This window comes from Magnolia sinica, chromosome 16 (genome assembly GCF_029962835.1).
Source record: "Magnolia sinica isolate HGM2019 chromosome 16, MsV1, whole genome shotgun sequence".
Lineage (NCBI taxonomy): Eukaryota > Viridiplantae > Streptophyta > Magnoliopsida > Magnoliales > Magnoliaceae > Magnolia > Magnolia sinica.
In genome coordinates, this window is record NC_080588.1 from 25257810 (window position 1) to 25280270 (window position 22461).

The window sequence follows — 22461 nt, forward strand, 5'->3', positions numbered from 1 at the left end:
AAAGTCATTGGTTAGTCACTCGGATGTGATCTTCTGCTTGTGGCCCATCTGAGACTTGAACTTGCATCATTTCCAACAAAGTATATATTTCAGCGGGCTTTTTACAACTATTGCGTCAAACATTAGATACATTCACTGATTGTATATATTAAAGTTGATTTAATAATTAAATTCAAACTCCCAAATATACTATGTATAACTAATTTTGGATTAAAGTTGATTATCAATCCGGGGTGCCTAACACCATGGAAGGATTTCAAATCCAGGGGGTTCGGAATGCGGGCGTTCCAAAATCTACGCTCCCAAACATGCCCTTATGGACTTATTTGAAAAGAGCATGGATGCCAAACGAGTCCTAAAATTTGTAAAGATGTCGCGATTATATATCGTCATTAAATTTTTTTGCGAGAATACTGGGATATTTTGAAAATCTCGGCGATATGTCCCAGCATGATGGATGAGAGTGAGTGGCATGCTGTGCGGTGGTGGCAGAGAAACGTCTCAACGCAGAAGGAACACCAACCGCCAGAGATAGAAGTTGAAAAAGGGGTTTTGATTTTCTGAGAGAGAAAGAGAGCTATCCACTACTCCCAACTCTTTCCGTCCCGGCATCAGCATCAGCAGCATTCGGTTGGTTTTGGAATGAGGCTTCAACTCCAACTGCAGCAGCCAATTCAAGGATGGGGTTGGTGTTGTTTTCAGTCCCCCTCTCCTCGACTTCAACTCTTTGTAAGAAAAGGAATGCTTGGGCCTCTTTCTCAATCCCAATGGAGAAGGAACAACTCCCTGCGTCCTCATGCAAGTGCAGCCATTCCCTCCAGAACTCAAGTACTTCCCTGCTCCCTTCCTTCTCTACTTAATGTGCTGGGCCAAGCAACATTTTCTAGTCCTAGAGCCAGATGGTTACCTTTACTATTCACCACTTTAAGCTTCCATAGATCCCACATGCATAAGAGATCCAAGCTGGCCATTGTCATTTCTTGCGGGGGAATCTTACTTTCATTGAATGTCCTATGTCTGCCACATGCACATGGCGTTTTTTCATAAGCAACATGTTCCTGCTGCACACAGTCCGTGTTCCACCTGTAGCTACGAGATTGCGATTTAAAGTCGGCTACAGTTTGGCTGAAATCACCTCGATTAGGAGTTGCCACTAGCTTGAATGAACGGTAGTGAGCTAGAACTATACTGAAATGAAAAGAAAGTGATTCCAATCTTCACTGATCTAACCTGAGCTCTATGTAAGGGATCCAGTTACCCAAGGCGAAGGGGTTAGGCATCTCCTTAAGCCCGCAATTGCAGTCTCCACAGAAAGAAAAGAAAAATGAAAAAAATAGTCTAGATGAATTTCATTGCATTAATCCAAAAAATGATTAAAAAGAAGAAGATTGTGAATGAAGAAAAAATAAAGATCATAGAAACAAGATGAATGCTAATGAGTATAGATGATCTCTCCTATGTCTTCATGGCTTTGATCTTTGGTTATTGTTTAGCAACTTGTCTTAAATCGATGGTGTTTGGCTTAACGAGGCAAGAACTCTAGCTGGAATAATATTTTTTGAGCCTTCATCCCTTACACTCAAACACCATTCATTCTCCTCCATTGCTCTTTGTCCTTTGTCTCTAACTCCCTTTTCTCTCTGTTAGCTAGGTTCTCAGTATATAAGAGTTTGAAGATCCAAAAGTCTTTTCCTTGTAGAGAATTCCCTTATTTATAGACTCCTCAGATAACAAATCCATAGAATGAGAAAATATGACTGACATTTAAAATGGTATGTCCAAAATTAGGAGGTTTATTCTCATCCATTGGATGCAAGGAGAAGATGGTCATTGCCTCTCTCTCTCTCTTTTTTTATTATTTATTATTTATTATTTATTATTTATTTTTATTTTTAATGAGAATATGGAATCTCTCTAGAAGCTGCCTAACTGGCCATTTTTGGATTCTTTTTTTTTTTGGGTTTAGGCACATTCAAGAGAGCTAACTTGAGCTTCTTTGGTTTAAGGTTAAAAAGGGGTTTTATGTACTAATTAAGCTTATAAATTTTTGTACTAATTAAGCTTATAAACAAGAAAGATTGGATTAGGCATAGAATCCTTTGGAAGTGGCTGTGCAAGGCTTACAACCCTTTTCATAGCCATTCATCGTCATGATCAAAATGAACCACAAATCATCCAATTCTGAGGCCCAAATTTCATGATCTATACACCATAGGAAAGCTTTTTGATGCCCGTGGCGATGGTAAAGAAAATCAAGAATAATTGTGACTAATGATCAAAGTATAGTTGAAATTTCATGGTTGTGGTTCATCTCGCTCGGGCCCAATAAGTCACACTCTCTTGTGGGACCCATTGTTCAAAATCCAACATCCATTTGACGAAAGCTTTCCAAGGACTTATAGATCTTTCAAAGTATTTCACAATCAACTTCAAGATCATCCAATTAGAAAAAAATGGGGACCCTGGAACAATGCTAGCCTGGCCCATCAATGGTGGGCAAGTATGGTGTGTACTTGTGGGGCCCATAAATCAAAATATATTCATTTGATCTAAGAAATACCAGTGCCATTTTTTAGAACTTTTCGAATTCTACACAATAGACCTCAAGATCATCAAACTTTGATTTGAAATGATGGAAATATCGTGTCCTGAAGATCGCTGCTCCTACAGCACAACAGTAGGTGAGTAAAAGTTACTCGCCCCTGGACAGGCCTGTAAATTTTGTACTCGCCTCCTGCTGGGTTCTATCCACTTGGATTTTATTGAATCTTTATTCTCCTATTCTAAGCTAGGCTAACCTAAAGTGGGGTGTCTACACGACCTAATGGATGTCTGTGTATACCACTCGTGTGCCACATTGGCATGTGGAGGTGTTCATGGAGCTATGTTACACATGCTGGTTGGCTGGCAAAACTCTGATAAGAAGTATCTTACTTGTTTTCATTTTTGTACTCTCTGCCATCACATTCACAGATGTATTAATTATTCAATTTCCTTTTGATTAAAACATATTAAAATACGAGGTATTATACAATATTGATCTGAAGGCATACGCAAACTGTTTGCTTGGTTAGTTTTCAAGTTTCTACAAGTAGGTACCGTGGTTCAATGTTCCAGATTATCGATCCGATGAGACCCACTGGATGGCTCATGTACCAATATTCTCATAGATGGAAAAAGTTCTAAACCTTCAATTGGTGGCCTAAAGGAAGAAAGTAAAATAGTGGTCCACATTTAACAAAAAGACTAGAGGTTCAATGGGTAGGATCTTCCTGTCTGTTAGATTTTTTTTTTTTTTTTTGTGGGTATATAGGGCATCCAAGGTGGGGTCGATCATATCAACGGTTTGAATCTGCCCCATGGGCCCCTCTTCTACAAAATGAGAACTCTAGTTAATCACTTGGAAAGGAGTGCATGAGGTGGGATTAGATAACTCCCTTTCCCAAAACGTCATTCACTTTCTAACATGCAGATGACTTGCACCTTACGAGTCCTTTGGATGCCTATAAAGTTTTAAGTTGTAAACACTTTACACCCGAAACTCTTTTTAGGTGTAAAGAGTTTACATCCTGTCCTGTTTGGCTTTATGCTGTAAATTGGAGAGGTAACTTCCTATAAAATCTTCAAATGACATATAAGGGTTTCATTTAAGATGGATAATTGGGTTCGACCTATCTTAATAAAGCTAGGGCCGATCCATATATTAAACCAAGCATTAGGTGGGCTACAAAAGTGGGCCCACTAATTCAAATGCCCTCTTACCTTTGGTTTAAATTCTTTCAAATGCCTATTGAAAATTCAAATTAGTGTTCCTCCCTCTTCCTAGGTCCCCATGCCTCTGTCCCCCGGCTCGAGTTGTATAGTTGTATAGGCTTTTCTTTTTTGATTTTGTTTTTGTTTCTTTCTGTATTTTAGTTTTTCTTGTTTTGTTTTCTTATCCTTTTGGGCTTCTTAATAATATTTCAGCTTTTGAAGATTGTAAATATTATTAAAAGCCGGAAGGCAACAAAAACAGCAGAAAAGAAAAACCATACAAGCAAAAAGAGAAAAAAAACAAAGAAACAAAACAAAAACTAGAGAACTATACAACTCAAGACAGAGGCAACCCCCCCACCAAAAAAAAAACAAAAAAAACTAAGGGGCATTTGCTAGTTGATCTATGGGCAAGATTAGCCCAATCATCAACATCACGTAGAATCAGAGCTATGACTTGAGCCGCCCAATTCAAATTTTAAGACTCCCCAAAAACTGATTGGGTGAAAAAATTTGCCCATGGCCACAAGTGTTGTATATATTAGAGATAGAAAATATTTATATGCCTAGTACAAGGGAAAAACTTTGAAACTTTGATGGAGTGAGATGGATGATATTAGGTACTTATATGTTAATAAAAAAATGGCATATACATATCAGTGATTCAACTTAAATTGTCATATTATGGGTCCCTTAGATGTATCATGGACCAAAAACTACGCTAACCATCAGATTGGGGGACATTTATTGGATAGCTCAAATTGAAAACTATTCAACAAACAAGCGTCCGTAATGAAGAGGTCAAGATTGCTCAACAAATCTGATTTTGGGACCCTGACTTATTGGCAGTGGGTTTCACGGTTTGAGATCATGTACTTCATGTGTACAAGTTGTGAGTCCCTGCCAAGCAACATACTCCGGTGGAGGATCAAATAACTTCCCCTTTTCTCATGGAACATTTGAAAATCCTGATACATAGTAACACAGGGTTCTTCATGGTGTCTTGTGTTAGAAATGGAGAGCAATCGTTGTCTCTCACGCTATCATCGAAGGCAGTTTATAAATCTTTAAGTACCTTCTCATTACTAATCTAAAATCTCTTTCATTTCATCCAATGTTTCATCTCATCCCCTGCAGAAGAAAACTCCTCCAAATCACTACTAACCCCGTAGATTCAACCCCTCATTCTCTCTTTCTTCTTCTCCAACAAAAGTTACAAAACCCATCTTCTCTAAAATCAATCTCCAACATCTGTCACAACAATCCCACTGAAACCCAAACATGCACAGGTTGTTTGGGAGAGGGAGATGATGGAGAAGACTCCTGCAATACTCCTCTTGTAGAGAGATTTGAAATTTTTTAGCTGTGACCTGTAAACCCATCACCTGTATTCTGAAACATGTCATTTTGCCAGGTTTCAAATTGTAGCTAAAAGCTGTAATGACTTTACAGGATGTAAAGTCTTTACAAGCAATTGCAGGCATCCAAACAGTCCCCATATCTGATTACCTATAAACCCTTTACAACTTGAAGAATTTATAGGCATCCAAACGACCCCAAAATCATCAGTTTAGAACTACAAACAATTTTCAAATGCCAAAGCTTCTTAATTTGGAAATTACAAGGAGAAGCAAGTGAGAAGTAGGACCAAAGAATCACCATCTGTACATGTTTTGGTTCATTGCCATGTTGAGCTTTGTAGTTAAAAAAAATTACGAACATCTACATGGATGTTCATTATACAGGTTTTGCAGGGCTCATGTCTGAAAATGGCCTTACGTACAAATTTAAAAAGAATTTGTAATGCAGGATTGGCATATGATGATGCAATTAGCTTGTAGCATTTTTATTTTATTTTATTTATTTATTTTTTGAGCAAGTTTAGCTCCCGACATCATATCTCTTCCATAGGGTGATAGAGTAGTTCTACAGTAACTCTTAAGAAAAAGAGCTCTACATTAATTTTATCATGTGTATAAGAGATCTATCCAGGTTTGAGACTGTTTGTTAAAATAAATAAATCTAAGGTTTGGAGTCTACTTGCCAGTTACAAGAATTCATCTCTACTCCCAACATATAATTGGAGATGAATTCACTGTTTTACTTGGATTTGGTCTCCAATTTTATCGGAGATAATAGGTTTTAGTAGTTGTGTATGATTAGGGTTACTATTTCATTTGATGAATATTGCAAAATTTTACTAAAAAGCAAAAGAAGGGAAGCGAAACAAACATGTACAAGGTTGACCTATAGCACAAAGAAAAAGGTTAAAACAAAAGCATGACAAAGATAATACCCTAAATACAAGAGAAACACCTTCTCTATCACGTCTTGGCAATGCGAGGAGAGACCTTGAAAGCACCTTCTTTGGCTTACAAGTCCACCTTAGAATTTGCATCACAAGGAATATTATGATTAATCAACATGATGATAGTACGATAGATTTGAATAAGTTGATTGCCTCTTTTGTATGGTCCTGATTGAATATCGGTATCTAGAGGCATATCAACCCTTCCGAAAGTGATATTCTACAAATAAATTTCAGATGTATCGATCCACATTGGCCGATTTTTATTTTTGTTTAACAAAAATTTATGGAAAAATCTCAGAGAAAGGGGAAAAATGCTGAACTCAAGAATGTCTTTTTTTATTTTTGTGTTTTGGACGTGTGTTCAATGGTGTCTCGGACCATTCTTTTGCAAGAATGTTGTTTGTTGGGTGGATCTATAGAAATGCTGTGTGGTTGACTTTTTCGACCTCTGCCGCCTCAAACTCTGTCCAGAAAGCACTGCTTTATGTTTGATCCTATGTGCCCAGATTGTAAATTATCGAGTCATAGATTATAGAACTTAGCGCATTAAAATCATATTTATTAATTAATTAAATTTTTTTTTTTTGTGGCCCTTGTACAATGGAGACATATTTTGTTGGTGTGTGCGTGCGTTTTTGCATGTGGGTGGGTGCACATATGCGTGCACGTGCATGGTGTGTGCATGTGTCTGTGCGTGCGTGTGTGCATACACTACATAGACAGATAGACATTGAATACTTCTGATTTCTAAATGTGTTATCATGCCTCTTTCAACATCTCCTAAAGTTTCATTGAAATTCCATCATTTTCCTAATGCTTCCCCAAGGTTTCCCTCAAAAAGCAATAAATTCTTGGGTATCTACGATATTATTGAGAGGTGTTACTGATGATATGAATACATTTTCCGTATCCCAAGTCATTGATACATGTAAAAATAACTCTGAACACTGGGCAAATGAATACTAATAAGATTCATGATATCCTCATGGGGTTGATATCGTAAATGCATAGATCTAGGTTTGAATTAGTTAAATTACCCTGTTCCACAAAGAAAGTTTAAGAAGAAACCAAAATCATCTGTTCCTCTAAAAAATGGCCTGAAAATGAATAAAAAAGATGTCCAAAATTATGAAATTGATGCTGTACATGAATAGATTCATGTTCAAAATACTGAGATCCCCCAAACTAATTCTGAGAAAAAAAAATCTAGAGTTTACCATTTGTCTCAAAAATGGCTCGGGATGGCTAAAAATGACCAAAAATTCCAAAATGTGCCCAAAAGAAGTGATTTTATGCATGAAGCTTCAGGTCTAGACTACAAACAGATTATGCGTGCATTTCAACATTTCAACATTTCAACATTGAGATCTCCAGTTTGAGCACAACTTACCTATTAAAAAACATATTATCTATCATTTAACAAATGTTTGAAAAATTAAAAAAATCTGAAAATCGGCAAAAAAGGTCAAAATCAGAAAAAAAGTTAAATAAACCAAATGGGCCCCATTACAACACAAATCAAGCATGATTTGGTGGATTTGGTTTGGTCCTATCCGGCTATTATGCTGAGATACAACAAAAAAAGAAAAAAAAAAGAAAAGAAAAGGAATAAAAGAACTGTGTTACCTCTTTTTTCTTTTACCCCTAAAATGCCAACTCCACTTCGATTCATTGAATCGTGCTAAACCTAGTAAAAGGTGTGTTGCTAATTCTTCCATAACGTCTAAATGAAGAAAGGAGGAGAGAAAAGGGGGACAAATCAGAAAAAAGGGCCCCTTAAAAGCATACTGGTAACAAGTTAATACATGGTTTGTATAATTGTATTGGTGCCGATGGCCCAATATGGGTCGACACGCCTTCTGTTTTTCCTAGATGGCCATTCAAGCTGTCTCATGTGTTGGGCTGGGCCAATATGGTTGTATTGGCTGATCAAATACTGGTATTCGAAACCTTGCTCTTCAATGATATACGCAATTCCTCAGGGGCATCTGCCAGATTTCGTCCTTCCGATGTCATTGGTTGGAATCCCTTGTGATAATGAATGTAGTGAAGTTGTATCTCACAACTAATTTGGTCCCTCAAAGCAAGCCACTACTTTTGCACATCTTGAATTGCAAACACCTAGTGGACCAAAATATTCTAGAAGGACAGTGCTAATCTCCAAGGAACAACCATCAACATATAGGGGGAATTTCCATCTTTCTTTTACCTTATGGACATCCCAGCCACACTTGATCACCTCAGCCAATTTGATTTGATCATTTGCGTAGAGAAACCTTTCATCTTTATATTGGCCCTGCTCCATTCCTAGATCTCTTTGAATACTTTCTCTATGAGAGAGTTCACCCTACAAGTTTTTTGTAAAAAATCTTGTTGTTCTTCTCCAACCCCAAACGCTAGAGGATTGCATTCATTGGTAGATTCCATAAATGATACCTTTCACAGTTCCGGGTGTCAGTATCACGCACTTGCTGTCAAAACACTTAGTATACAGGTCTAGATTTTCCAAGCAAAAGGCCAATGAAGAAAAAGATGGGAGACTGTCTTCTCCAAGGCATTGCACATTGTGCATCTTTTAAGGAAAGAATGATCCTTCCTTTTAAGATGATCTAAGGTGAGGATCTTGTCCAGCATTTCTGTCCAACAGAATTCATTAACTTTGAAAGGAGCAACGACAGCCAAACATTTGAGAAATATCTGTATTGAACCTGGATTCAACCTGGCAAGCATGAAAGAATGATTGAACTTAAGATGGTCCCTTCTGCTCTAGGACACAAAATCTTGTCCCCACATTATTTTGAAATGTACACTTTCTGTGAGGAATCAAGCATGGTGGCCAACAGAGGAATCTTCTCACGTCGAAAGTTACAAAGGAAAACGCCCCCAAGACTGAATGTTATCTCCAGTACCCACTTTGTATCTAATATGCTGACCAAAAAACTCCTCTAAACAGAAGTTACAGCTCTCAAAGTTTCTGATCCCTTTCCATGGTTAGCACTATTTATATCCCAACAAATTGTCAATTTGCTGTGTTTTGACAATTAAGATCTCTACTGCTATTTGCCTAATAAATCTGTATTTACCTGCTTTATTGGTCTTATTCCTAGTCCGCTGTACCTTTTGGGTTTGAAAACATCCTTCCAAGCCACCAATAGGTATCTGTGATTGTCTTCACTATCATTCCACAGAAACTTCCTCTGAGTAGATTCTAATTTATATGCAATTTTGCATGGGCATTTAAATAATGATAGAAGGTTCTCTGACAAGTTGGCAAGAACCAGGTTTATTAGAGGAATGTTTGGGTCAGCTTATTAACTGGCCTTGTTGTTATCTGTTGATGGTTGATTTCCAAAATTGAAAGAAAGATTACAGGTTGGAAAGCAAAATTGTAATCAGCAGGGGGCTGGTTGGTGTTACTTAAGCATGTTCTCGAAGTTATGCTGATTCACTTGCCATCTGTCATGCAGGCTCCTTGAGCAGTGTTTTATCGAATTGAATCCAAGTTTTTATATATATATATATATATATATATATATAAATTAATTTCTTTTGGGGAGATTCGGTGTATGGGAAGAAGTTGCACTGGGTTTCGTGGTGAAGTTGCTGACATCTATCTGCTTAGTCAGGGTGGTCTGGGTATTCGCTGGATAAATGTTTAAATAAGTTTGTTCTTTCGTATGTTATGGCCGTTGCTGTAAAAGAAAAGCTTCTGATATTTGGTGATTCATGCCAAACATGTGCATGGAAAGCATTTTTACTTGATGGGGAATTCTAGTTTGGGTTCCTGTACATGGAAGACACTCTTTTGTCTCAACTCTCAAGAATGAGTTTATGTTGAATGCAAGTTGGTTTGTGGGGAAAGGACAGAGTAAGTTTCTGGTGCGATTGTGGTGGGTGATAATCCATTAACAGAATCTTTTAAGATATGATCTAGTGCCCTTTGTCATATGGCCTGACGCTGAACTCTTCAATATGATTTGTGATGATGGGGGCTATTGTGGAGCTGGGATTGGAAGGGATATCTAGGTCAGATTTTGGCAACGGATTAAGCTGCTTGTTCGAATCTGTCATAAAGCCATCGAGTTGTTGTTCTTGCTGATCTGTGCTGATTTACAAGTGCAGATCCATATGTAATTTTATCAAATACTGTGGGGCACTTCAAATCTAATCCTGGTGATCGGATGTGCCCCAGAGAAAATTGGTTTTCTGAGATGGCTGAAAAATCTTTGTCAGGAACTTGGCAACAATAATTGATATATATATATATATATATATCTTGATGATACTATTGGAGAAACTGGGAGTCAAAATTTGAAGCATTCATTGAGGGAATAGAAACTTTTTGGTCCTTTAAAGGTTTGTTAAATTCCATGGAAGTGGATGTGAGTCACAGTCTGTATCTTATCATCATCAATATGGAGATTTTGGATAGCATCCATGAACTCAACTTTGAAAATAATAACTTACCAAAATATATCTGTTGTATCAGGAGATCGCAAGCGGCATATTTATGTAGAGTATTGCACAAAGTTGAGGGGCTTTTGGCAGGAATTTGCATAGTTAGAGCATAATCATGTAAGCCTTATCCAAACGAATTGGGGTCAGCTACATGAATCCTGTTTGGCCATTCCACTTTATCAAGAACTGTATCCTCAATTAAGTCATATTTTCAAGTCTTTCTAAACTAAGTTCACCCATGTCCTTTCGGTTCATTTGCATGAAGGATGCTGAAGAAGCATAAAAAAAGGATCAACACCAAAAGAAAATTTTGAGTTGTCCGGTCGCTTTGGAGTTTTAGAGAAGAAGAAGGAAGAAGAGGAAGAGTTCCCCATGGATAAGGCTTGCGATAAATTAGGGAGGGCTAACCAGCCATTTCTTTTATTAAGAAGGATTGGAATATGTTGGTTAAAATACCCTTGCAAACAACAAAAAAGACAAAAGACTTCCCAATCCCTGTAGATTTGGTGAATAAATTTGCAAGAGGATAAAGGGCGTAACTAAGCCTTTTTTGACAAGCATTGCAATACAATGAGGGAGGGATAACCAACCCTTTTTATTAACAAGGATTGCAATAAATTGATAAAATACCCTTGCAAACAACAGAAAAGAGGAAATAAAAGAATTCCCCATGCTCTCCATCAATGGGATTTGGTGAACAAATATGCAAGCGGGTGAGAGGGAGGGAGTTGCAAGCCGCGCTAATGCAATTTGACCTTTACAAAATGCCTCACGATGGTTGGAGAGGGAGTTGCATGTTATGGCCCCTGGAGGGAGAGTATGGCTAACCCTTTTTATTAACAAGGATTGGAATACAATGAGAGAGGGATGGATGACTAACCCTTTATTAACATGGATTGCAATACATTGATTAAAATACCCTTGTTAAAAAAAAAAGATGAAAGAGAGAATTTCCCATGCTCTCCATTGAAGGGATTTGGTGAACATATCTTCAAGCTAGTGAGAGAGGGAGGGAGTTGTCAATCGAGAGACCACACTCTCAAAACCTGGATCCCATTCAATCATGTATTATACTTAGGTTGTCTATTTTAGGAATGGAATTATTCTCCTTCATTATCACATTCAATCATGTACTGTGCTTAGGTTCTATTTTAGGAATGGAATTATTCTCCTTCATTATTCCATTCAATCATGTACTATACTTAGGTTGTTTTATTTTAGGAATAGAATTATTCTCCTTCATTATCCCTTAAATCAGGGATTGTAATCACCCAAAATTATGGGTCAACATATACCATGTATAGTATTCTGTTATCTATTTAAGAGGATGGAATCTCACAATGAGGACCACCCCGAATTGAATCAAAACTTGATTCCAAGATCTCAACAATTTAGATTTCTGTAGAAATATCATGGTATCAGAGCCACGATGCTCTCTTTGAAGTTCGTGCGATTTTCTTTGCAATCGGAGACAACTCGTCTTCAATTTATTGATTTCCTTGTCTCATCATTCTCATCATTTTTAATTTTTAATTTTTTTATTAGCTGCAATACAAGAAAGTTGTAGCATCTTCTCTCAGTTCATATAGAATGAGTCTGCGATCTTCCAAGCAACGTCAGAAATTACTCTTAGTTCATGACAACTTGAATATTCAGAACATTTAGAAGATTTTTAGCATTTTCTGCTCATCAGAGATCTGATCCATTCATGGCTGTCAATCATAGAAATGGAAAAGTCTGAGTTATTTTTGGTTCGATTTACTGGCAACAATTATACCTCTTGGGCTTTCCAATTCCAAGTATACCTTTAAGGCAAAGAATTGTGGGGGCATGTCTTTGGATCTGATCCGCCGCCTATAGAGGATGAGAAAAAGATATCCTCCTGGCATACTCAGGATGCGAAATCAAATCCTGGATTCTTGGATCAGTAGATCCTCAATTCATTTTGCATCTCAAACCCTACAAAACTACAAAGGCCATGTTAGAATTTTTAAAAAAGGTTTATCATTAAGGAATTTTTGCACGTCAATTCCAATTAGAATTAGACATTGCTCAATATCATCAAGGAACTTTGTCCATTCAAGAATATTATTCAAGCTCTTACTTTATGGGTTGAGATTAAATATGTTAATGTATTTGACACCGTTCTGGTTGAAATACAAGGACGTCAAGCAACTAGTCACCGAGACTAATTTATGATGAAATTGTGATGGGGACATCGCATGTACACGTGCACGCATGCCGCCCCCTACGCACGTACGGAAAGAGAGGAAGGGCCCTACCATTGATCTGGCTCGATGACGACGTCCAGGGAGGGCCTCCTAGTTAGAAGACGAAGTTTTGATTCAAAAGAGTGGGCCCGATAATTACGAAAAGCCCATCACGGGATCTCATGATCGTGGCCCACTAGTCAGATTAAGTTCATACTTTAGGTTTTGCTTATTTATATTATTTAGAACATCATGAACGCTTTAGATTTCTTTAATTGGTTTTTATTTTAGTTTACTTCATCGCCAAGTAATAGGTTGCGCACATGGCGCGAGTTTTGGGGTTAGGGTTTTCCCTATAAATAGGCATCCCTTATAGTTCTTTTGATTCATTCAAGTTTAATAAAAATTCTTGCATGTTTTTTTCTACTCTTTGAGTTTCTGAGTTGTGGAAAAATTCAAGTGGGTGCGAAGCCCTCCCTTTTCGAAGGGCTAAATTCAAGTGGGTGCGAAGCCTCCCTTTTCGAAGGGCTAACTACCGTGGTGCAAAGCCACGTTTATTGCAATCCGCCCCTCCATCTTATTTCATCCATCCTTCGATCATCTTCTCCTCAAATTCACTTGTTTTGCAGTTCTGTCTTTCTACAATCAGTTTCCAGAATCTGGCTCTGTAGGAGGGCTGAAACTTTGACGGAGCACCGCGCCTTAACCGTACGTCGGATCGCCATCAAATTTGGAGGGTTTGGAGATCCTGGCCAACCAAGGCCAAGAAGTCCCTTTTAGGATTTGGGCCTCCACACTTGCGGCCCCCTACTGCGCACGTGCCCCGGTACCTTGCTCCGCTGCTCGCACGGGGGATCTGTTCCAGGGTTCCTCGAATTGAAATTAGGGAATCCCTTGGATTAGGGGCTGATTACTATGCATGTGTGGCTGAATTCTATTTCTCTTTGAGTATCGTTTGGCTTATAGTTTTTATTGTTCCAGCCCTAGCCTGTATAGGCCTAGACCCGCATAGATTCCCCTTAATTGAATGTTTGGACTTTCATGTGGGATATGGAATTTGTGTAGTTGTTTTTGAACTAATGTGATCTTAAACCTGAATTCTTGCACATCATACTTGAATTTCATGTCCTGCATCAAATTGCTTTTTGAATATGAGACTGTTCGGTCTAATCTAATGAGAGGGTTTCATTTCCATCCTTGGATGAATGCCTGAATGAACGTCTTCGTGAGGAACATTGACAATTGATGAAAGTACATTTGGAACAGAAAACTATAGAAAGTATTGTTAATGTTGCTTATGCTACTCAAGGAAAACCTTCTCCTTGTGATATGAGTATCGTGCAATGTTACCGTTGTAAAAAATTTGGTTATTATGCCTCCCAGTGTCAACATAAATTTTGTACTTATTGCGAAGGAACCGGTCATATCACTATTGAATGCTGTAAACAACATCAGAATCGGACTACTCCAAATTGGTTTCCTCGTGCCTATAGTACAACAATTGCTGCATCTATTCTACAGCCTGCCATTTCGTCTGCTTCAACTACTGCCTCCTCCTCATCTAGTCCACAACCTGGCTCGTCTTCTTCTCTAACCCTCGAAATGGTCCAACAAATGATTTTAAATGCCTTTTTTTGCACTTGGTGTCTTAGGTGAAACCAGAAAACTTCCTTTTTTTTTGGTATCTTGATTATGGAGCATCAAATCACATGACATTCACATCTAAAAATCTTTTCGATGTCACAAAATACACCGGCAATCTCCAAGTTTAGACTGTAGATGGAGACAGTTTTCTAATTACTACAGTTGGGAATAATCTCTCGACAAATATGTCCATATACCCCTCCACAAAACGGTGTCACTGAAAGAAAAAATAGGCATCTTCTTGATGTAACTCAGTCTCTTTTGATTACATCTTCCGTTCCTCATTTTTGTTCTGGGCCACTTACAACTGCTGTTCATCTTATAAATTGGTTACCCTCCAACAATCAAACCCCACATTTCCGCTTGTGCAACGCACCCCATCGTATGATCATCTTTTTACTTTTGGTTGTCTATTGTTGTAAGACCTCGACCCTTTTGTACCTTTCCAAGCGCGCGTGTGATGTGCGACGCCCTTGGCGGGATCCAGACTGGTCATGCATAGTACACACCTGAGTGATTGGAACCTTAAGACCCCAATACCCATGTCATACCGACTGCCCCACGGCCGTGGTCGCGAAGGTGCCACTTGTGTGTCTGTGCGATGCTCCGTTGGCAAGATATGCTGTGGAGAACCTCTTGTCATTCATGTGCGCATGGTGCCACACACAACACACTTACATATGCTTCCCACACATACATCTCTAGCCACATATGTGAGGGAATCCCAACACCACCTACTATGACATCACCATCCCTTGCCATCCCTCCCATGTGACATAAAGTCAACACTCACCTTGCCTCTTCCCATACCCCACCATACCTAAGGAATCTACAACCATGCCTCAATCTCTCTCCTAAGTGTGGATTAGCTCCTTTAATAATTGATTAGCTCTTAATCTTGGACTAACCTCAACCATGGTTATTTTTCCACCTTTAACCCAACCAAATCCCTTGGTTAATTCGCTATAAAAATCCAACCGTTGGCCATTTCATCCATTTTTTTCCACACTAAAGGGGGAGAGAGAGGGTGGAGTGATCTTGGTGGGCCATCAACCCCATCCATCAATCTCAAGTGTTGATCAAAGCCATCAATGTGAGTACACCCAATCACCTTCTCTTCTCTCTGATTCCTTGCTTTTCCTTCTTTATTTTGAAGTTATGGGACCACCGATTTGGGTCCCACTTCGAGGATAGCATGCAATCCGGACCTTCCGTAATACCCAATGGGTTGGATTGTTGTAATACACAAGAATCAACCTGATCTAGAGTTGTATGGGACCCACTGACCGTTGGCCCCACATGATGTCCATCAGCCATCCAATCGCTTTATAAGGTCACGAAGACCTGGATGAGAGAGCACATAAATATTAGCTCGATCAGAACCGTGGGCCCAATGTAGCAATTGCATGGCCTCCAAACTGTCCAACCATGGACTCCACTGGGTTAGCATACCCACACACTAAAAAAAAGAAGAAAAAGAAAATAATACATTCAATGCAGTAACGTCCTTGGACATTGCCTTGACAGGTCTACATAGCAACATCTGCTGCTTATAATTTCCTTAGAAGAAAACCATGCGGCCCACTACGGCCATACCATGAGACGTGTGAAATCCACACCGTCCATTCATTGTCCCAGCTCATTTTATGGCATGGGTCTGAAAGTCGGGATGAGACAAGACTCAGGTGGGTTGTACTATATTGGCCAGTGGGAACAATGACTCCCACTGTTGAAACCTTCCCAAGGGCCCACTTTGACGTCTATTTCCCATCTAACCCGCTCCTAAGGCCACATGGCTCTAGTTGAAGGGAAATCACAATTATCAGGTTGATCAGACCTGTGGACCACCCTAATGTTTATTGACCATTCAAGATGTGAATGGTATTCACAGATATGGATGAAGGCAAAACACAAAAATCGATTGATCCAAAGCTCTTTGGGTCCACCACGAGCTGGCTAACCCGATGGACGGAGCGGATCTCTCATGTGGACCCCACCTAGTGGAGAAAACAATATATATATATATATAAATAGATAGATAAATAGAGAGAGAGAGAGAGAGAGAGAGAGAGAGAGAGGGAAATGCTTGCCTACGCACCTTTGCACACGTGTCATGGGCACAGAATCTGAACGGTCCATGTGATGCGGCACCCCTTGAAACCTTATGGGCCCAACTTTCAGCCCGATACAAAACTTTGGTGGGCGTTTCAAGGGGTGCCGCATCACGTGGACCGTTCAGATTCTGTGCCCATGACACGTGTGCAAAGGTGTGCACGGGTGCGCATGTAAGAAGGTGCGCATGTGAGCATTCCTCTCCCTCTCTCTCCATATATATATATATATATATATATATATATATATATATGGAGAGAGAGAGAGAGAAATGGTACTATGAGTTCGAGTTGTGTGGGCCCCACCATGATGTGTGTGGAACATCAACACTATCAGTTAGATGCACCATTCAAGAGTGGGCCACGGGCTTAAAAATCAAGTCAATCCATGACTAGGGTGGGCCACACCAGATACAACAGTTGAGAGGGGTTATCCTCCCATTAAAACACAATCATTTATTGGGCCCACCGAGATGTGGTTCACAAATCTAGGCCATCCATTGTGTCCCACTTGGATGAGGGGTTGGACTAAGTTTCAGCCACATCCAAAACTCATATGGGCCCCACCAAGTGCTTTTATATGTTTTAGGCATGTCTTCACATGGTTTTAGATGGTATGGCCCACCTGAGTTCCATATATGGCTGATTTTTGGGATATCCCATAACGTAAAGGGGACCCATCAAATGCCGGTGTTGATCCCTGCCTTGGGCCTATTGTGATTGCTTATGGACCCCATGTACCTGCCGTTAGCTATCTGATTTGGCCGTTTTAGTGCATACTTCTTGAGTGGGCCTATCGGCTTGGCAACCCACTCGTGTAGCCGTGAGGGGTTCCATTAGACTTGGACCCCAAGTGGACCCCATCTATTGTATATGGCATGTTTTCTTTATCCAATTAACATGATGTTTACGTTTATGTTGGCACTTTATGCTTGATGAGGTGTTATGTTGACACTTGACATAGTGTTTACGTTTATGTTAATATAGCACTTCCTTTAAGTTAATGTGGCATTACGTTTATGTTTCATGTTGGTTATAACTGATGTAAGACAATTAACCACTTGCTCTAAAAGCTCGAACTGTTAGAGTATGGAGAATTAATCCCTTTATCTCATTGCCCAGGCCCCACGTCTCATGGGTTAGGCCCTCGGTCGAACCCTCCTCGTGGGCCCCAAATCACATGGGTACCGCCTCACACGAGCCACCCGAGTCACACGGGTGGGGCCCGCATCTCACGAGCCACCTGCCTCACACAGGCCGCCCACCCCGAGTGTGCCCCTGCATCTCACAGGCCACCCCACTCGAGCCCGGTGTGAAAATGCCCCCGCATTAATCACCCCCGGTGAGGAGTCTCGAACACGAGACCTCCCGCTCTGATACCAATTTGATGTAGGACAATTAACCACTTGCTCTAAAAGCTCGAACTGTTAAAGTTTGGAGAATTAATCCCTTTATCTCATTGCCCAGGCCCCACGTCTCATGGGTTAGGCCCTCGGTCGAACCCTCCTCGTGGGCCCCAAATCACATGGGTACCGCCTCACACGAGCTACCCGAGTCACATGGGTGGGGCCTGCATCTCACGAGCCACCTGCCTCACACAGGCCGCCCACCCCGAGTGTGCCCCTGCATCTCACAGGCCACCCCACTCGAGCCTGGTGTGAAAATTCCCCTCGCATTAATAACACTACTCTTGTGTTTTTTGTAGCATTACTCTTACGTTTGATATAGTACCGCCCTTACGCTTGATGCAGTATTACACACTTCACGTATAGTGGTTACGATTGTACGTTATCATATCTCATCTGCATCATGTTTGTATGACTTGGATCATGGCTAATTCATGATTTTTGGCTTGCCCATGCGCAGTAAGGCCGTATTATGACCCTACAATTGGGGGCATTTTCAGGGGACCTATATGAGATGGGTCCACCCTGCATGTATGCATGACTTGCATGACTTGTGTAATTGACTCATGCATTCACGCATTGCATGATGCGTTTGCATCCACACCCTAGCGACATTAGGGTTGTGGCCATCATAGGACCATCCTGGTTGGTAGTTTGAGTATGGACATAGAAAATTTTGTTACGTTTACTGGGCACATAGGATGTCTTTGGGTGAAAGTCCCTAAACCCTGTGGGCCATAGGATCCTCTAATGTCGAGACTGAGTGGATAACATGAGTTCTCGAGTGTCAAATACCAATAGGTCCCGTCTCTCACTGTGTCGGGGTCGGTTGGAAGGGATATGACCTTATCTGCCCGGGTGAAAGGGGCTATAAGCTAGGTTGAGTCTAACCAGCTCGTGAAATGGGTCCGCTATCGGCGAGTCGGGTGAGGATTGACATACCATTGTCGAAGCGGATAGTGAGGTCTCTTCCACTCGCTGGGTCATGTGCACGATGGGGCGGCAGGCCAGTATTAGAGTGTACTAGACCCCGATGATTCTAGATGGGAACTGTACTGAGATGTGGATTAAACATCAGGATTTGCATGTTGCATATGACATTCATGCATTCGGGATTGTGGATGCGTAAATACAATTCAAGTGTCCTATAATCGTGGGCCATGGTCCCCAATAGGTACGGGACTTCGGGATCAGGAGTCTTTCATCTTAGGATCACTTCACATATTAGGTATGAGTCTAACATGTGTTGTAGCTCTGGGTGCGAGGCCCCTATCGGCACACGATACTATGTACCACGACTCGATCATTATCATGTGCTCTTTTTTCCTTATAATCACAACATGCCTTCGTGATAACATGTTTAGTTGATTGACTAGATATACCTACGTTGACATTATCTCATAGCATATATGCATAACCTTGGTATGGTACATGAATGTATATTAGCATGGTTGGCTTTCCATTTTTGTTGCTTACCCTGATATTGATGTTGATAGTGCTACGATATATCTGTCATATGTTTTGTACTTCCACTCACGCACTCTACTAAGCTTCGTAGGAAGCTTATGCGCGTTTGTTTACGCTGCAAATTAAGCTGGGAAGTGTCAGTAGTATTGAGGTTGGAGTCTGCGCATGTTCCTTGGATTTTATTATATCATGTATTTACCTTATCAGCATTGTACCCTTAACCATTGTTTGGTGGAGATGTATGTTGCTTGTGGAGTCCTTTGGGTTACGCTTAGTTTTATAACAACAAAAAAAAAAAAACTCTAAATCCTCCTTGTAAAATCCCGCTTTTGGAACTTAGCACATTCAAGCTAGGAGCTAAAATCGGGGTACTACAGAGGTTGTCACATTCGAATTCTGATTACGACGGATGTAGTTGGAAACTAAATTTGGGGCGTGACAATTTTGTTCATTTACCTTCTTCTGAATGTACCAAACTCATTGCTTAGTCTTCCAAAAGTGCATTCCTTGGATATGCACCCAACTAGAAATGATTCATTTGCTATGATCCTCAAATTCATCTTATCTAAATTTCTAGAAATGGTTTTCTTTAGAATCAATATTTTTTTCAACTACATTTTGAGCCTCTTGATTTTGTCTACTATCTCCTTGCCTAGTTTTTCCAATGAAAGAACGTTTACTTAGTTTAACCCTAATTCTGTGCATCAAAGGCGTAGGAAAGACACAACCAGTGTTCGAAATATTGGTATTGTGTTACGTATCGCACCCTTGGGATATGGATACGTATCGGTTATCGCATGGGATATATCGGTTCTATCATGTAATGTATCGCTGTTGTTGGAAACATTGGAAATTGGTTGATTTTTTCAATGAAATTTCAATAATTGTTAAAAAAGACATCACTACACACAAATCAAAACATTATAAAAAACATGTGCACATAATAGGTTTTCTTTATATGGGGGTCCTAATCTATGCGTTATCTAACTGAATTGCTGCAAGTATATTCAAAGTTTATTAATATAATTTATAAATGTAAGAAGGCGTGTGGAAACAGAAGCAATACATTTAAAAGCAAAAGAAGAATCACTAAATCATGTTACATACATGTTTGATTTTATGTTTGGACACATATTGCAACCGATTTGCGAGAAGTAGGGAAAATTTTATTTTTTTTCAAATTCTCGTAACTTGGCCCTTCTCCTCCGAATATCAAAATCAAAGCTCACAATCCATGATTTTTCATGCAAATCATGACAAAACATGGATTTGTAACAATTTGACACTAATTTAATATGATTTACAGAAAAAAGGGATCTAAAATAAAAAATGCTCACCGGATCGAACATGTGGGATATATCCCACTATTTGTGCGTTTCGTATCGCATAGGTGGGATACAAGAAATATAGTGGGATATATCGGCCGATATCGTCGATATTTTAAACACTGGACACAACTACACGACAGGTCCCTCAAGATCTCTTGTCTGCATTTGATCCAAGTCAACCTCCCTCTTTGTGTCGCTCCTTGCGATTGTCTAAGCCTTCTAACTAATATGGTTTTACCCATACTACCTTGATGGCTACACTGTTCTTCTACTTCTATTCTCCACTCTTACTCTCAAGCTGTGCAACATGAATGTTGGAGACAGGCCATGCAGGATGAATTGCAGGCTCTTGAAAAGAATCACACCTGGGAGATTATATAAGGTTCCACATCTATCAAACTGATTGGATGCAACTGGGTTTATTTATTAAACTCAAACCCGATGGATCTTTGGATTGTTATAAAGCTCATCTTATGGCTTTAGGAAATCGATAGGAGTACTTGACTATGAAGAAACATTTGCACCAGTGGCAAAAATGCATACCGTTCGTATTATTCTCGCCATTTCCACATCACAGTCCTGGTTGCTATATCAGATGGATGTCAAAAATGCTTTTCTTCATGGTGACCTTAAGGAGGATGTCTATATGCGCTTACCCTAAGGAGTGCACTCTACTTCTCGCCATACTGTGTGTCAATTGTGGCGTTCCATTTATGGTATCAAATAAGCTCCACATGCTTGGTTTGAGAAATTCAGAAGCTCTCTTCGTGACATTGGTTTTACTCAAGAGTACTTATGATGCATCTCTGTTCTTTCATCAAACTTTTACCAGCCTTACTGCTCCCCTTGTCTACGTTGATGATATTCTCATCAATGGTACTGATTCCAACATGACAAAGCATCTTCAAGCTCCCCTCCATGCATCATTTCATATGAAGGATTTGGGTCCACCCACTTACTTCCTTGGATTGGAGATTCATCAATCTTCTAGAGGATTGTTTCTCAATCAACACAAATATACTGAGGATCTCCTTGAACTTGTGATGGGGACATCACGTGCACTCACGCCCCCCCCCCCCTCGCACGTACGCCAGAATGAGGGCCCCACCGTCGATCTGGATTGATGACGATGTCCAGGGAGGGTCTCCTAGTTAAAAGACGGAGTTTTGATTTAAGAGAGTGGGCCCGATAGGCAAGAAAAGCCCATCATGGGATCTCATTATCGTGGCCCACTAGTCGGATTGATTTCATATTTTAGGTTTTGCTTATTTATGTTATTTAGAACATCGTGAATGCTTTAGATTTCTTTGATTGGTTTTTATTTTAATTTACTTCATCACCAAGTAATAGGTTGCGCACGTGGCGCGAGTTTTGGGGTATAGCGTTTTCCTTATAAATAAACACCCCTTGTAGTTCTTTTGATTCAATTGAAGATTAATAAAAATTTTGCGTTTTCCTACTCTCTGAGTTGTGAAGCCTAATTGGGTGTGAAGCCCTCCCTTCTTTGAAGGGTTAACTATCGTGGTGCGAAGCCACATCTATCCCGATTCGCCCCCACCTTCTTCCATCCATATTTATCTTCTTCTACAATCATCTATGCTTCAAATCCATTTTCTATTGTAGCCGTTTTTCTCTCTATAGCAGATTTCTAAAATCTAGCCCTGCAGGAGGGCTGAAACTTTGGTAGAGCACCACATATAAATCGTGCATCGGATCGAGCTGAGATTTGGGGGTTTTGAAATCCATCCCTGGCCGACCAAGGCCAAGGTGACC

At 39.9% G+C, this 22461-nt stretch overlaps 1 protein-coding gene across 7 annotated transcripts in view; it reads left to right on the forward strand.

The window, feature by feature from the left end:
• The first annotated feature begins 351 nt into the window (after window positions 1-351).
• Window positions 352-22461, forward strand: part of LOC131229406 (uncharacterized) — a 115366-nt gene continuing 93256 nt past the window's right edge. For 4 of the 7 annotated variants that reach the window (XM_058225354.1, XM_058225357.1, XM_058225358.1 and 1 more), the window contains exon 1: window positions 366-828. In XM_058225354.1, coding sequence (XP_058081337.1) covers window positions 643-828 — 186 coding nt within the window. In that variant the 5' untranslated portion in view covers window positions 366-642. Of the gene's footprint in view, window positions 829-22461 lie in introns of all 7 variants that reach the window. The other 3 variants (XR_009163311.1, XR_009163310.1, XM_058225355.1) reach the window with 3 other exon arrangements.